This window comes from Rhinolophus sinicus, chromosome 1 (genome assembly GCF_057876585.1).
Source record: "Rhinolophus sinicus isolate RSI-liver-muscle chromosome 1, RSI-T2T, whole genome shotgun sequence".
Classification (NCBI taxonomy): domain Eukaryota; kingdom Metazoa; phylum Chordata; class Mammalia; order Chiroptera; family Rhinolophidae; genus Rhinolophus; species Rhinolophus sinicus.
In genome coordinates this window covers 31,295,390-31,311,708 of record NC_142501.1, presented here as the reverse complement: position 1 = coordinate 31,311,708, position 16,319 = coordinate 31,295,390, and the positions used below count along the sequence as shown (strand labels likewise).

Genomic DNA, 16,319 nt, shown 5'->3' with positions numbered 1-16,319 from the left:
CTCCCCTCCAAAAAAAATGTTTTTAATATTAAAACCACTGTTTTTCAACCATAACACAGTATAAAAAAATGTTCATCATGTTTCCAATCCATTTTTAAGGACAATAGAGTCCACAAATCTCAGCACTTCTCTTTCTCCGACCCATCTTCTAGTTAAATGTTATCCAGATGGCCTAGGCCTTGAATTTGGTTTAGGGTAATGGATAAATTACAGGCTTTGGAAACAGACTGCTTGGGTTCAAATCCTGATTCAGCCACTAACTAGCCAGGTGAGCTCAGTTAAATAATATAACCCCTCAGAGCCTCAATTTCCTTATCTGAAAAATGGAACCAATCCTTGTACCTGCCACTTAGAGATGAAGTGAGGGCTGAGATCATGTAAAGTCCTTAGCACAGTTCCAGATCCTGAACCTGACTTTAAGTATTTTATCAGCACTACTTTTGATGAGTTTTAATGAGTTACTAATAAAATCCTTAATGTGGAGTGTTTTTTGTAGTATGAATAACCATCTAGTGGTCTTTTCATTACAGCAAAAATTACCACATTTGTAAGTCAACTTTATCAATCATTATCAAAATTCAAACTTAGACACCTATTTTGTGATGTTTCATGTCTGAATTCATTGTTTTGCTAAAAATTTTATATGTGAGTATTTTCACACTGTGATTTTTTAAAATTTGTTTTTAACCATGTGACTAAAGAAAGAGGTCTAAACTGTTGATCAATGCACAATAAACCTACCCCACTTTTTAGGCCACAATATAAAATTGAAAAGGTATTTTTATAATCATAAATAAATGTTTTGGGTTTATATGCAAAAGAAATATAACACACATATAGTTTTATGGGCAATTTGTCTTTCCTTATAGGTATAAGGACTATGAGAAAATTAACAAGTTTGTTTTAAATGTTTCTCTTTTTTTCCACAGCTCTTGTAGTGAGATTTCTGACGAAACGTTTCATCTGGGAATATGATCCCACCCTCGGTAAGTCAAATTTTGTTTTCTCCTCCTTTCCAAAGTTTATGCCCCATAAGAAAGAATGACATTTTCTGTTGCAACATTTTTAAGCACCTTGCAGATGTTTTGAAAGTGCTTTGTTGAATCGTGCAAAGTATTTCTCTGGGAAGCTAGACATGTTGCATGATGTCTGTGCTCAGAACCTGGAAGGATTTTAATGTGGAGATGAAGAAATCAGGTCCAACCAGAGACAAGAAGAAAGTGGGTACCACCTAATGCTCTTCTGTTAGGAAATGTAGTATCACTCTAATGGGAGAACGAGGATACAGTGGGCATGACTAGTTTGATGTGGGATAGAATAGCATGCTGAGGAGAGTATATCATTAAAATTAAACTTGTAAATAATGATTTTGGGAAAATGTATATATAAACTGTGTTTCTTCCCCTCTTCTCTCTGGTGAATCTGATTTAAGCCTGTTTAAAAATACAAAAGAAGAAGCAGAAAATAGATATCTGTGCATCTTGAAAGTAGCAATAAGGTTGATGTATGAAGTGTTTATTACATGTATTGTTCATAGTCCAAAACAGAGCATGTATTAGATATATATTTAGTTATCATCTTCAAAATAACACTAAAAATCTAAATTAAGCTTCAGATTTTACTCTGCATGAAGCCTTTGAGTATTTGTTTATGCTTCAGGACCCAGTTGGTTTCATAAAGGGCAATTACTTTGAAATCCAGAGGAAGAGAGAAAGACACATCATTTCACTATGAGGCACGGTGTCCCCCATCTGGCCTCACTTAGAATGGTGAAATTGGCAAAGATTATTCCTGGATGGTTTTTTTTTTTCTTGTTTGTTTGTTTGTTTTTTTACTTATGTTTAGTTTAAAGGGAACTTTTTATTTTCCCTTGTTCCTCCTTTCATTGCTTTTACTTATTCATTCAACAGATATTTGTTAAATGACTCCTATGTGTCAGATTCTTCTAGGTGCTCAGGATAAATCTATAGGCAGAAAGAGAAAGCCATAGCTTTTTTTTTTTTGAGCTTACAATCTAGTAAAGATGGAAGAGTCAATAAACAATAAATATATGTCAAATAGTGATAAGTACTCTGAAGGAAAACTGAACAGAGACGGAAACAGCGTGATTTTATTATTTGTTTGATTCTTAACTTTTTAATCTATCTGGAACTTATTTTAGCAAGAAGTATAAAGTGAAGACCCAACATTTTTTCCAAACAGTTGACCAATTATCCTCCTATTATTTATTACATAGCCCCCACTATTTCCAATACTGCCTTTTCTACAGTCCTCCCTAGGTTTCCACGAGGATTGGTTCTCTTTTATAAAATGACACAGTACTTGCATATAACTTACGCACGCCCTCCCCTATACTTTAAATCATCTCTACATTACTTCTAATACCTAACACAATGTAAATGCTATGTAAATAGTTGTCATAATGTATTGTTTAGGGAATAATGACAAGAAAAAAATCTGTGCATGTACAGTAGCACAGACTCATACTACTATACTTCATAGTACATGTCGGCACCAACGTTAACATTTTTTTCACGTATATTTGATCTGCAGTTGATTGAGTCTGTGGATGCAGAAACTGCAGGTACAAAGGGCCGACTATACACTGGCTCGTTTACACTAGGATGCAGTTCTAGATTTCCTTTTCATATCCTACACCAGTACCATACTCTTTTAATAATACTCATAGTATGCTCTTCAGAATACATGGATACCCAGTAGAGAAAGCCTTCCTCCTTTACCTTTTTACAAAATCATCTTGGCTACTATCTCCAGTTTATTCTTCCAGGTCAATTTTGAAAACTCTATCATAACATGACATAATTTTTATTAGAATTGCTTTAGAACTATAAATTACTTTGAGAAGATTCACATCTTTATGATACCCAATCTTTTAATCTAAGAGAACAGCGTGTCTCTACACCTATTAATCTTTACTTCTCTGTTTTTGCTTCTAAGTAAATTGTTTTTCAACATCAATAATTTTGAATATGTTTTTAATATAGCCACACTCTAATCTTAAATGATATATTTAGATGTAAAAATATATTTGGTTTAAAAAAATTCATTATCTATTGTTTATTCCACCTAAGTAAATACTTACTCTCCTCTTATATTTTCTATTATTTATAAAAGCTTTACAAAGTTCCTGAGACTCTTAATGATTTATGGGAGTTCAGTGGAAAAATACTAATTTTATTTTTGTTATACCAGTACATTTCAATGAAAGATGAAGCTTATAAAAAATGATTTCATAAAAATTTTGAACTCTCTCTAAATATGTTCCAATAACTAATGTATACAGTGTCTTAGGTGAACCATTTTCCATTTTGTTTTATTCATTGTAAAAAAGCAACTGCTATTAATAAGACTCTGCCTGCATCAGTTATCTGTAATGCAGGCTTCCTTCACTAAGAATAATGAAACTTTACTGTGTGACCTTGTACTGTACCGCTCAAAAAGGATTTCAGCTGCTAAGCAACAAGAGTGTTGATCAGACTTCAGAAATATCAGATATATGACTCACTCCCAGGTGAGGGTTTCATTAACTCACGATAAAAACTGGATTCATGTGTGTTTGTGTGTATGCTCGCGTATGCTAGAAATCACTGATGTTCTAGCCTACAGCAGTTCCCAACCTATTTAATCCAAGAGTAGTCAGAATTTCCTGGACTTCATACTACCATAGAGTTTCAAATCCACCACCAAAAGGGAAACCTATATTAAAAAACAAAGTTGAATATTTGCAAAAAGTAGTCTTGAATTCTGAATTCAGTGCCTTCATTAGAAACATGGGGCAGTTTTTTTAACCTGCAACAGAATTATTGGTCCATGAAAACCTGAAGGCCATAAATACCATTTAGCATAGTAACAAAATTGGAATATTTACTGCTTGAAATAATTCTATGAAGGAAATGTTTGCTACTATAGCAGCAAGTGATTCCCAAACTTGTAGATTTCAGGACCCAATTTTTAAAATTTTTTTTTTGCTTCTGTTTTGGTATTTGTGCGTGCGCACGCATGTGTGTGTGTGTGTGTGTGTGTGTGTGTGTGTGTGTGTGTGTTTTATGGAGAGGTAATATCACAGGATTACAATTAGGGATTTAAGCAAGGGGCAGAGGGTAAGAAGAACTAAATGTATTCACTCTACAGGCACTTGTATTTCCTAAGAGATTGAAATGTTTTTAACATTCAAGAGTTTTGAAGGATATCATCTAAGAAAAATGTTCAATCATTTACATTGAACAATTTTAGTTTTCCTTAAAGTTGTTTCATTTCACTGTGAAATCGTTGTCAGTGAAATCTTTGTCAGAGGCCAGAGCTGGTCTATGAATGGCATTTGAAAATCACCAATGCAGCCTGTAAGATTTGGGACTTAGACCATGTAAACAGGCAAACCTCTTAATGGTGGTGGCAGCAATGTTCTGGTTGCAGAACAAGTTCCATGTTCTGATTAGATCCCAAAAGAGAAATGAATCTCTCTGAGAGTCGTATTTACCCTCTGAAAATACTGATCATGGTCGAGAATACAGACAAAAACTTAGATCTTATTCAATTGTGTGTGTGTGTGTGTGTGTGTGTGTGTGTGTGTGTGTGTGTGTGTTGGGGGCATTCAGAAAGAAAGAGACTACATTTCAGCACCTGCCACATAGCAGGCACCCTACTCTGTGTTTAAATGGATCATGGTGTCTGTTAGTGAGGACTCAGACAAGAGTGAGGGTAGGAGCTGGGAGACATACTGGACCCAAAGATGATTTTATTTTGTGATTGGTTCTTCCCACCTGCATTGTATACAGTTCCCTCTGCTTGGAAAGGCTCAGACAAAGGAAGGGACACACCCAGAAAAAACTCTCTCAACCAGATACTGAAGCAAAAGTGTTTAACCGACTCAAAGAATTATTTAATGTTGGCACAGCAAAGAACTTTGAGATCGTTATTTGACAAATATGAAAACAAGTCCAATAAAGTAAGTTTATCCATGATTATGTGGCGAGTTTGTGGTTAAACCAGCAATAGAACTCAAGTCAGTACAATTTCCACTCTAGCACAAATCAACATTACTAACTGCTGTTGTTACTGTATTGACCAAATGTCCATATTAATATGTTAAAATTTGGAAGAAAAAAAAGCTAAACTGGTGAGAGGATTAACCATAAACAACATCCCTTTGAGCATCAACTTCTCTTAGAATATTCAAAATATACTTCTGTTTATAAAAATGTTATTGAATGTGGATTTAAAATTATGTTGTTCTCATATACAGTGAAATTCAGGTATAATTTTCAACATGCCTAATGCCAACTTGACGCTAATATTGGTCTTACAATATATAATATTTTGGTTCACTTAGAAGTACCTCTTAAATAATCATACCCCTACCCTTCATTAAAAAAAGACTCAAAATGACTATTTTCTGTTAGGACAAGCAAAATGAAAAGTGTTTCTACCCTCCCAACACATGCATGTTTTCTCTAATGTTTTAAAATTAATAGCAGAGTTTAGTTCCAAGAGGTACTTACTACAATTTTTAGAATTATCTTTAGAAAAGATAGCATATGAATGTACAACATTTTACCTCTGTAGGTAACACTTCCACTTTTTTATATGTAGTCAGGGGTTCCTAAGGAGGGAGAGAAGAAACTCAAAGAAAAAAATGCTCAAAATGGCATGAAACCAGGACTTAGCTTGGATGAAATTACTGCTGCCACCCGCGGCTATGTCTGTGGCAGACATTCTCTCATTTCCTGCATTTCATCGTTTTCGTTTCAGTTAACAAATAGCCAAAGAATCACACAACTTCATACAATTTCCATTGTATTCTATTTCCCCCACTGCGGTCTTCTGTGGTTGAAATACATATCCTATTTATCATGGAAGCAATAGAGAGAAATGTCCCTGTCTGTCAGACGTTTGGTGCAAAGAGATGGAATAGAGCCCAGAACTCTGTTTTCCAGGCTCCAGAGCTGATGCCAGTCCTTTTAAAAGGGAAGGCAGCACAAAGGTCATTGTAGAACAGTGGAGTGAGAAACGAAAAGGGCATGGATTCCAGCATGTGTGCTGCCTTCTGGGCCTCTCCTCCTCAAGCTGGAACTCTGAAGATGAAAAAGAAAATAAATGATGAGAGAATACTTGTAGATGAGTCGTTGCTGTAAATGGTATTTTAGAGCATTAAATCACTCACAACAATAATCTCCCATTTAACATAGAGATAGACTGTTCTAGAATTGAGAAACATTGGACACACCATGTATGGATTACATAATTTAGGAGAAAGACAATAATGTAAATTACACTTATTAAAATATATTGAACAGAATCTCATTTTTTAATTTTCATTTTCATAAAATGCTTCAGCAATGTGTCATGCCTGTAGCAATGACCATTATACAGTGCTGATGACGGGTAGAAGGCTAGGTCATGCTACTTAGTTAAGCCTCCTTTCTGCAATTAGTATTTTGAGTAGATTATATTTACGGCAAAGTACATGAAACTGTGGTCAGAAAAGAATGGTAAAATAGCTGATGAGATAAAGAAATGAAAGTCAGAAACATGAGCTAGGTAGGAAAAAATAAAATAAGCACTGGCTTAGTGGCTACCTTGATGGGAGAGAAATTTCTTACTGATTTGGGTAGTTTAGGTGCAAATAATTGAGTTAATGCTTAAGTTAATCATGCTGCTCTGTTCCTGGTACCATGTCATGTGTATGTGAAGCATTAATTTCATTTTCTTTTCCCCACATCCCCTATTCTGATACCATAGCCCTCTTTCCCATAGGCATATAATGTAATGTGTTTGATACTTACCATAATCATTAAAAGCCAAAATTCCTAAAGTCAGTCTTTCTGGGTTCCAATCTCAACTCTACCACTTACCAGTGTGTGACTTTCAGCAAGTTATTTAATGCTATTGTGCCTCAGTTTCCTCATGTAAAATGGAGCTAATGGTAATACGTACTTCATGAGATATTTGTGAGAATAAAATGAGTTAATATGAGTAACATTTAGAACAATCTTGTTCAAATGGTAAGCAGCATGTGCTAGCTAATATACGAGCATATATTTTTGAAAAGTGGTTTTTTGTATATGCATATATTTTAAATTTATATAAATTTTATCTTGCTGTAGATCTACCAGTAGAGGTAATCATGTGATTTTTTTCCCCTTTAGTCTTTTAATGTGTTAAATTGCATTGATAGACTTTAAACACTCTTTGCATTCCTGAAATAAACTCTACTTGATCATGATATACTTTTCTTATAATAGCTCTAGGATTCAACTGGATAATATTTTATTTAGAATTTTTGAATCTATATTTAAGAATGAAACAAGCCTACAACTTTCTTTTTTTTTTTTCTCTTATTACTGTTGTATACTTCTTGAGTCAGCATAATGTCCCATAAAAGGAATTAGGTAGCTATCCTTTTTCTATTTTCTAGAACTTGTTTAATGTTTACTAGAGATCTCCTATAAAGTCAATTGGATGTAGTTGCTTTTTATGATTATGAGAGATCTACAATTAGTGTTTAAATTTATTTACTGGCTATGATCTAGTTAAGTGTTCTATTTCTTATTGCTCCAATCTGTGCATTTTTTCTCCTAGAATTTATGAGAGCTTGAAATTTGTTGGTATATAGTTCATAATATTTTATTTTTATTTCATCAGAATATGTAATTATTTCCTCTTTTTGTGCTAAATTTTGTTTGACCGCACCTTTTCTCTTAATTTGCTAGTTCGTATTGCCAGATTTTTACCTCTTCCCCACCTTTAGTTTAATCTTTTCAAGCACCATGTATTGGTTTTGTTAACCCTATCTAATTTTTCTGCTTTGTTTCTCCTTTACTTCTGTCCTCATACCTGCTTGGATGTATTCTGTTTTCCTCTTCTAATTTGTTGGGTTGAATGATTAGCTCTCTTTATTCTATTCTTTCTATCATGTCATCTTCCGGAATAAGGTAAGTACATTAAAACCTGCCTCTGGTCTCTTCCCCCAGTTCCTCCATGATGTATTGGTATTATCTAGAATTGTAATTATGGATTACTTTCGATACAGTTTTATTGCTTTGCTTCTCTCCTTTGGGATCTTCAGTTCAGTTTTGCTGGTGAGAAGTCCAGTGTTAATCTGAGTCATGTCCTTTTGTTTAAGGTGAGGTGTTTTTTCCCTCTAGATCCTCTTAAATTTTCCTCTTTTGCCATTGATATCCTTACATTTTGCTGTAATGGGTTGAGATACGGGACTTTTACCGTCATGTGTCCTGTCCTGTTAGTCCTTTTGATCTGAAATTTTTCAGTGCCTCTTATCCTGGGAAATTCTGTTATTACAATTTCAAATGTTTTCACTCCTTTATCTTATTCTCTCTATGAGACTCATTTCATAAGAGATAATATGTCTACTTCTTTTATCTATATCTCTTATATTTTACTTTTACATTTTCCTTCTTGTTATTTACTGATACCTTCTGGGAGAGTTCCTCAACCTGACCTTCATCAACTCGGTCAATCAATTGTTGTGTTTTTTATTTCACCTGCTCTAGTTTTCACGTAGAACAGCACCAGTTGGTCTTTATTTTAACCTCTGGTTTCTATTTGTTGTGGTGAGGGGCACACTCAGAGCCATCCAATCATGTTGCATCTGCTAACTTCTCACCCCAGAAGAGCTTGGGGGCCATTCTGATATTTATCTGCCAGTCTCCAGATGGTACTGAGCTATCATCATTTTTCTACCTTGAAGAGGCAACATGGGCAAAAGAACTCTGCTTTGTTCCATCTCTCCTCCATGCCGTCCAGCCCTCCTCTACTTTTCTCACCAAACCCAAGCACTGGGGTCCAACCACTTTCTACTGCCACGAGTGTTTCTTGTAGCTTTACATGGTCAGTTTTTTACATGGATAGCCATCCACCTCCTTCCAATGTGTGTTACATTTCCAGGGTTGCGGTCTGGAAAGAAATTAGCAACTCCTGCTTATGTGTCATCTTCTCAAGAACGGGAATTAACAGTGATTTCCAGAAATGGGTTTTTTAGGAATATGACGGTAGAATGAATTCGGTGGGAATTATTTTCTTATTTTGGGATGTGGAAGTCTCATTTTAGAAGGAAGAGCCCACCAAGAAGCTGGATTCATAGGCGAATAAAATGAGCAAAGAGACTATCCCATTCTATACCCTGAAAGTCTACAGCTCTCATATTAGAACCTGTTCCTTCCAGGAGCTCTAAGAATACAAAGATGGCACATTTTTACAAATCTATCCTTTCCTTCCTACTGTGCACATTCCCTTATGCTACAAAGTCAGGCATACTCCTGTGACTAATTTGTAACTCTAAGGATCAAATCAAACCATGCACTTATTTATCTTTTTATCTTTTTTTTTTTTGCTCATTCCCTCAGAATCAACTTACCGACACCAAGCATCTATCGATGACGAAGTTGTCACCATGGAGATACTAGACACTGCTGGTCAGGTGAATAAGAAGTGCAGCTAGAATATTTTCTGAATCAAATAAAAATGAGACATGCATAATGTGAACAAAAGACACTTTCCTACAATTAATCATGATGCCTAAAGACTTTTCTCTTTAATCATCTAAGTATTGATACGTTAACATATTTGCAACATCTCATATGTGCATCTTTATGTGAATTACCCAGTACTTCAAGAAAGTTGTGAAAATACCATAACATTCACATGATATCATCTAGATTACAATTGCCCACCTGTATTTTTGGAGATTGCAAGATATTCGTAGATTTTCATGTTTAAAAATGTTTTGAAATGCTCTGATAAAACTGAGCAGGTATCTTTACTGGGAAAGTTCTCAGAGCCTTTAACATGCTTATGTATAAGGTTAATCCTTACGGGGTTTAGTATATATTATATTCCAAACTTATAGGACCTCAGTATCTTTTTTCAGAATATTTTATTTTAGGAATCTCTCCTGTAATATTCTTTCCAGACCTTACCACAGCCTATTGAAATTTGGAGCGATATCATTGAACAATAACAATTTATTAAAAGGAAACTAATATAAATTTGTTTTAAGTTCAATCAGTCCTGAGATTACAAACATCTTCATAGATAGGTTTAGTTCCCAAGGATAGGAATGGCCACTAGGAATGAGAATTAGGAAACTGAAGGATTCCATGGTGCTTTTCAGTGACCTATGACCCCAAGAAGACTTGAATTCGAGTATTTAATCCAAGAAATGTTCTCATAACTAATTATACACTTTTCTTTCTCATCACCACCTCTTTCCTATATATGCTCTCACCTTCTACCCAGAACCGATTCTACAGAGAATCAGAGAAACACATACATGCCTACAGAAGTCATTTGAGCCCATAAAGCAATGCATTTTCTAATCACAAATGCTACCTTCCTAGGAAGGCATAACTGCTCCCTTTGAAAATTACTTCAAATGAGTTCCTGTCATTATTGGTACTGTACCATAGTTTTGGAATATCGAGATAGAGGGGAAAAACCAAAAGGCCCTGGTTTTTATTTTGATTCTCTATATAATTTTCTACTGTTTTTCTGCTCCTAGTGGCTGATGGTCTATAATCTGAAAAGAGAGGAGATTAAAAGAAAACAAAACCAAAAAATCAAAACCATTTCACTAAACTGTGCCTGTAATTCTGATCTCTAAAAGGTGCAGTAAGGTCTACTTGTCTGTTACCTGTTTGCTAATTATTTCATTGTGAGGCAAAGACTCAGAGGCAATGTACTCAACGAAGATGATCATTTCTTTACAGTCCCTGTGATTCAAGATCTCAGGGTGTGGCAAGAAAAAGTTAAAAGCTGAAAGTCAAGGTCTATGCAGTTAGAAAATGTTTAGTTCCCTGAAATAGCTTGCGCTGAGTAAGTAACGCTTCCATTCCATGGTGATTGAGGCGATAAGCTGTACAAGCAGATTATGGAGAAGTTTGAATGACACTGAATATAAGGAATGGTAATTAAGGGACCACTATCAGCATTAGCAGCATCTATATATTGTGACTACTGCCAAGTCTCCCGACTGCCCTTGTTTTCTTGCCAACAGGAAGACACCATTCAGAGGGAAGGACATGTGCGGTGGGGGGAAGGCTTCGTGCTGGTCTATGACATTACTGACCGCGGAAGTTTTGAGGAAGTGCTGCCACTGAAGACCATCCTGGATGAGATCAAAAAGCCCAAGAATGTGACTCTCATCTTGGTGGGAAACAAAGCTGACTTGGACCACTCCAGACAGGTTAGTACCGAAGAAGGGGAGAAGCTGGCCACAGAGATGGCATGTGCTTTTTATGAGTGTTCTGCCTGCACCGGAGAAGGGAACATCACCGAAATATTCTATGAGCTTTGTCGAGAGGTTCGTCGCCGGAGGATGGTCCAGGGCAAGACGAGGCGACGCAGCTCCACCACACACGTCAAGCAAGCCATTAACAAGATGCTCACCAAAATCAGTAGTTAGGCAGCTCCATTCTTGTGAAGGCCCTGCTGAGGTGGGTCGGGTAATTGGAAACACTTTCTTGCCCTTTTTCCCTTTTATATCCTCCAAAATAAAATACTCCATTCTTTGTTCTGACTCTGGGAAATGTCTGGGCTTCCTCTTGTTCCCAGCCGCCTGTATGTTGACAAGTTACAGAGTGTTTTATGCAATTTCAGTGCTGACAATTACTCCTTTTCCTGCTTCAATAAGATACACTTTATTGCAGTTTGAACATGTAATCACCAGAGATTCTGAAATGTCTGGGTTCATATTAAGCTATTTTTAAGCATCTTCACCTTGCTTCAGTAGGTTGACGCTTTTTTCAAAGGCATTTTAAAATTCTATTTCTTGTGAAAGACTACAAATGATTGCCTTAAAAGTCTAAAATAATAGAAAATACAGTAAAAACACAGAAAAAAATAACTGAAATATTGGAGTCCTAGTTTCTATTTGAAGCAAGGATTTTTTCTGAGCTATCTTAAATTATCTAGTTTTTCTTTAACCTTTATTTAGTTCTTAAACATGTTTTCACAAGGTTTTCCATTCTGTAAGAGAGTTCCATTTCAATTGGTTCTCTCAATGATCAATTGATCATAGCACCCTAATTCTTCTTCCATAGCTCCAACAAGATTTAATTATAATCGGGGCAGCAGTGCCCTTCAATTCAGTTCTTGCTAGCCTCTTTCTCACCAAGCCCAGAGTGATGTAAAGACCTTAGGAATCTTTTCACCAAACCCTGACTTTATTGAATGCTAACAGAGTATATCGTTAGAGATGTCTGATTCATTTCTCTCTCTGCTTATCATCTTAGCAGAAAGACGACAGACCAAAAGAAAGGAAAATTAGGATGAAGCTTAACTATCCTTCTGTTGGGGAGCCAAGGCTCTATGCCAGACACAGTAAGAAAAATTAACCTCTGATTCATTAAATTGGTTACATGACTTCTTCTAATATTTTGGAAATCACTTAGAATTCAGAAAAGAATAGGTGATTAAAGTTCACTATACCTGAATAAATGTGTATAAAATAGATTCTTATATTGTGAAAATATAGTCTATAACTAATAAAACTTTATGATTCTTTTTTCTTTATTATCCCCCATATATCAAGACTTAGGCACTTTATTTTAGAAGAAAATATATATCTTTTACATATGTGTGTATTTATAAATACATAAATATATGTATAAAAATTTGTAAGAGTTGGAGGCTTTAATTCACCAATGCATTTGGACAACTTGGTGTAACTATTTTATGTGACTATAATAAAAAAGCATAATTTTCACATTCTCTGACATTAGGGTGGTCTTTCTTGTGATAACATGAAATGTTTGTAATTTTAGGAGAGACTTGACGGGACAATTGGAATGCAGAGTTGATGAATCAGTGAACATGATATAAAAAAAAAATAAGCTCCCTTTTATAATAACAGCTACTATTTTGGAGTGCTTAGGTGCTGTTTTAGGCACTTGATGTATTATCTCATCTAATCCTCACAATAACCTTATGCAAGAGATGGTATTATGATTACATTGTAGGGATGAAGGTATTGAGCCACAAGAAAAAATGAGTTTGCACAGCCTTTTAATGGAGAGAGCCAGGATTTAACCCAGAAAGGCAAAGTCAGACCCTGGAGCCCATACTGATACCTGTAGAATATTAATAGGCTGAGATGTGGCTCTTGTTCTTGAGCTGTGGGGATGCAGACACAGAAAGGAGAACATTTAGGAAAGACTTGCTTCACTGATGCTTTCATTCAGATATTAACAAGTATTTATATAAGTCAGACATATAACTTGACACAAGTTAGTCCATTTCATTGTGTCTGAGCTGAACCTTGAAAAATATATACAAGTTATTCAGGAGAGAAAGATGGTGAAAACATTCTAGGTCAAAGGACTAGAATGAAATCAAGATATGGAGACACAAAAGGTGTTGCTAAGTGTAACAATTCAAAGTAGGTTAGAGAGCCACATATACCATTCTTCAAGAAAAACTGGAAGAGATAACAGAGGGAAGGAATTAAAAGAAAGAAAAAGAATAAGGGGTTTGGAGGTAAGAAAAAAAAAGGCAAAAATTCATAAAACTGCACTAAATTTAGGTAATTACGTATTAAAGGACCAAGTAGTAACTTAGCTGTGATTGACTTTCAGTAATGTCCATTTAGACAGGGTAGGGAAAATGAAAGCAGATTAAGATTGTTTTTCAAATGGTCCCATCTTCTAGAATCACAATCTCATTTATTTTCTTACCTATACTTGGGGATGAAGCTCAGCCAGTTCCTATTAAGAGAAAGCTCCTAAAGAGACATAATGACTACCTGGGTGCCATCTTGGGTCAAACACTAAGGAAGTAAAATTTACAGTCACCAACACCAGCAACTTCCCCAGACATATGCATACAAATCCAGACCTGTTAAAACACCATAGAACCACTGGCTTAAGTCCCAACTGGTAATTACAGAAGAACAGGAGATTGTACAAATACAAATTAGTTATTCCTTTCACGCTCCTGGCTTCTCCACATAGGAAGGTTATAAACAGTTGTTTTTTAAACAGTATTTTAATGATGGAAACCTGTGTGTTCTTGAATAATAATGATGGGTTATCACCGCGCTACCACTACCAATGTTTGCTGTTTCTGGTTGCTTTCCTTTTCTTTTAAGATTCAAAAAATTTTATTTCTATGTATTGTGTTTGTACTCATATGCCTCAGAGCACTGAGAGAAGGAGCCCATAATTCGGGACCTCCCTTTTAAATAGTATGTGTAATACTTACACGTACATAAACAAACACAACATCTTGGGTTCTAAGTATGTATAATACCAACCAAGCTTACTTATTAAAACAGCCTATGCCCACGTTGAGGATAATAAGAAAGTAGCCAGTTCATTGGGTCAAATTCAATCATAGTAATGTTAAATTTAGTTGTCCTAAGTTAATAACCTATTGGAAGATACTGAGGGAAAAATAAATAAATAAATAAATAAATAAATAAATAAATAAATACAACAACAACAAAAAAACAATATAAATATATTTTCTTTATAGGTTTGAAATGCTCCATTTAGCAATTTCTGTATCCCTATATATATGGTTCTATTTTTATATTACACCTACCTGATTTTAAATGTTTATTATAAAGTTACACTAATCAATATAGCATGTTGTTAGTGTAAAAATAGACATATAGATCTATGGAACAGAATATAAAGGCCACAGACAAAACCTCACTTATATGGTTGATGGATTTTTGATGAAAGCACCAAGAAAATTCAAAGGGAAAAGAATATTCTTTTCAACAAATAATGCTGGAACAATTTCATATCCATCTGCAAAACAGATAAATCAACCCATACTTCGCATCATATACAAAAATTAATTCTAAATGGATCATTGACCTAAATATAAGAACTAAAACTATAAAACTTCCATAAGAAAACAATCTTAAGGGAGCAAATCTTTGTGACCTTGAGTTGGCAAGGATCTCTTAGAATGCAACAGGCACAAATAAAAGCAAAATTTACAAATTTTTCATTTTAAAAAGCTAAGAAAATGCCACAGCATGCAAGACTGGGAGACACATATGTGGAAAATATATAACTCATCAAGAATGCATATCCAAAAGATATATAGAACTATTAGAACTTAACAAGATAAAAAATATGGTTATAATACTGGGCAAAAGTTTCGAGTAGATAATTCACCAAAGCAGACATACAAATAATTACATGAAAAGATGTTCAATGGTAAAGAATGTCAAAGACATTAAAGACAATGTTAAAGACATTAAAGAAATGCACATTAAAATGACAATGTGTTACCAGTACACACCCAATATAATGGCTAAAATTTATAAAGACAGACAATACAAAGGTCAGTGAGGTTGTCTATATCCAGGAACTCTCATACATGTCCACTGGAAATGAAAAATGATACAGTCATTTTGTAAAACGGTCTTTCAGTTAATTATAAAGTTAAACATATACAACTCAGCAACCCTGTTCCTAAATATGTCCCAAGACAAATGAAAATCCATGTTCACATAAAGACCTGTCTGCTAACATTGATGGTAGCTTTATGCATAATTGCCAAAAAACTGGCGACTCAACTTTCCATCAATAGGTGAATGAATAAATTATGGTGTATCTTCACCATGAAATATTACTAAACAATAAAAAATGCAAATTATTGGATGATTCTCAAAGCATTATGCTAAGCAGAAGAAGCCAGACACAAGACACTACATATGATAACATTGCATCTATACAAAATTCTAGAAAAGGAAAACAATAGTAAAAGCAGAGCTGTAGTCACCAGAATCTGAAGGTTAACAGGTGGGAATAGACCACAGAGGGCATGAGGGAGTGAAAATACCCTGTATCGTGATTATTGTGGTAGTTATATGACTATATGCATTTTCTAAAACTTGTCAATTTGTAAAATTAAAGTTGGTTTATTTATTGTATGTACATTATACCTCAAAAATTCTGATTAGAAAAAGAAACATTGGTCATTTGGGAATTCAGCAAGGAGGGCAAATTAAAGAAAACCATCCTGACATCTATTCAAAACAAATGTTCGACGTCTCAGAATAGGTTTATAATTTGCATCTTTTCTACTCCTAATAAAGTATCAATCTTTTGTTTTAAAATAATGGTTTCACTTAAATTCTCCATGCTCCTGTACCATTTCAGACTCCCTGGCTGAAGCACCTCCAATCAGTGGCGAGCCATTGCAAGCGAATGTGTCATTCTATTCTCTTGTGAATCCAAACCCTTTTATTTTTCCTGAGGAACCATGAATGAATGCTTGGGCTTTTTGAATTTAGAAGCGTGTGTGTGTGTCAGTCTACTCCTTAC

At 34.9% G+C, this 16,319-nt stretch overlaps 1 protein-coding gene across 1 annotated transcript in view; it reads left to right on the top strand.

The window, feature by feature from the left end:
• Positions 1-12,744, top strand: part of RERG (RAS like estrogen regulated growth inhibitor) — a 94,061-nt gene extending 81,317 nt beyond the window's left edge. Inside the window, exons 3-5 of the mRNA XM_019744796.3 lie at positions 930-986; positions 9,384-9,457; positions 11,033-12,744. Of these exons, the coding sequence (XP_019600355.1) occupies positions 930-986; positions 9,384-9,457; positions 11,033-11,440 (539 nt within the window). The 3' untranslated portion in view covers positions 11,441-12,744. The remainder of the gene's footprint in view (positions 1-929; positions 987-9,383; positions 9,458-11,032) is intronic.
• Positions 12,745-16,319: the final 3,575 nt, after the last annotated feature.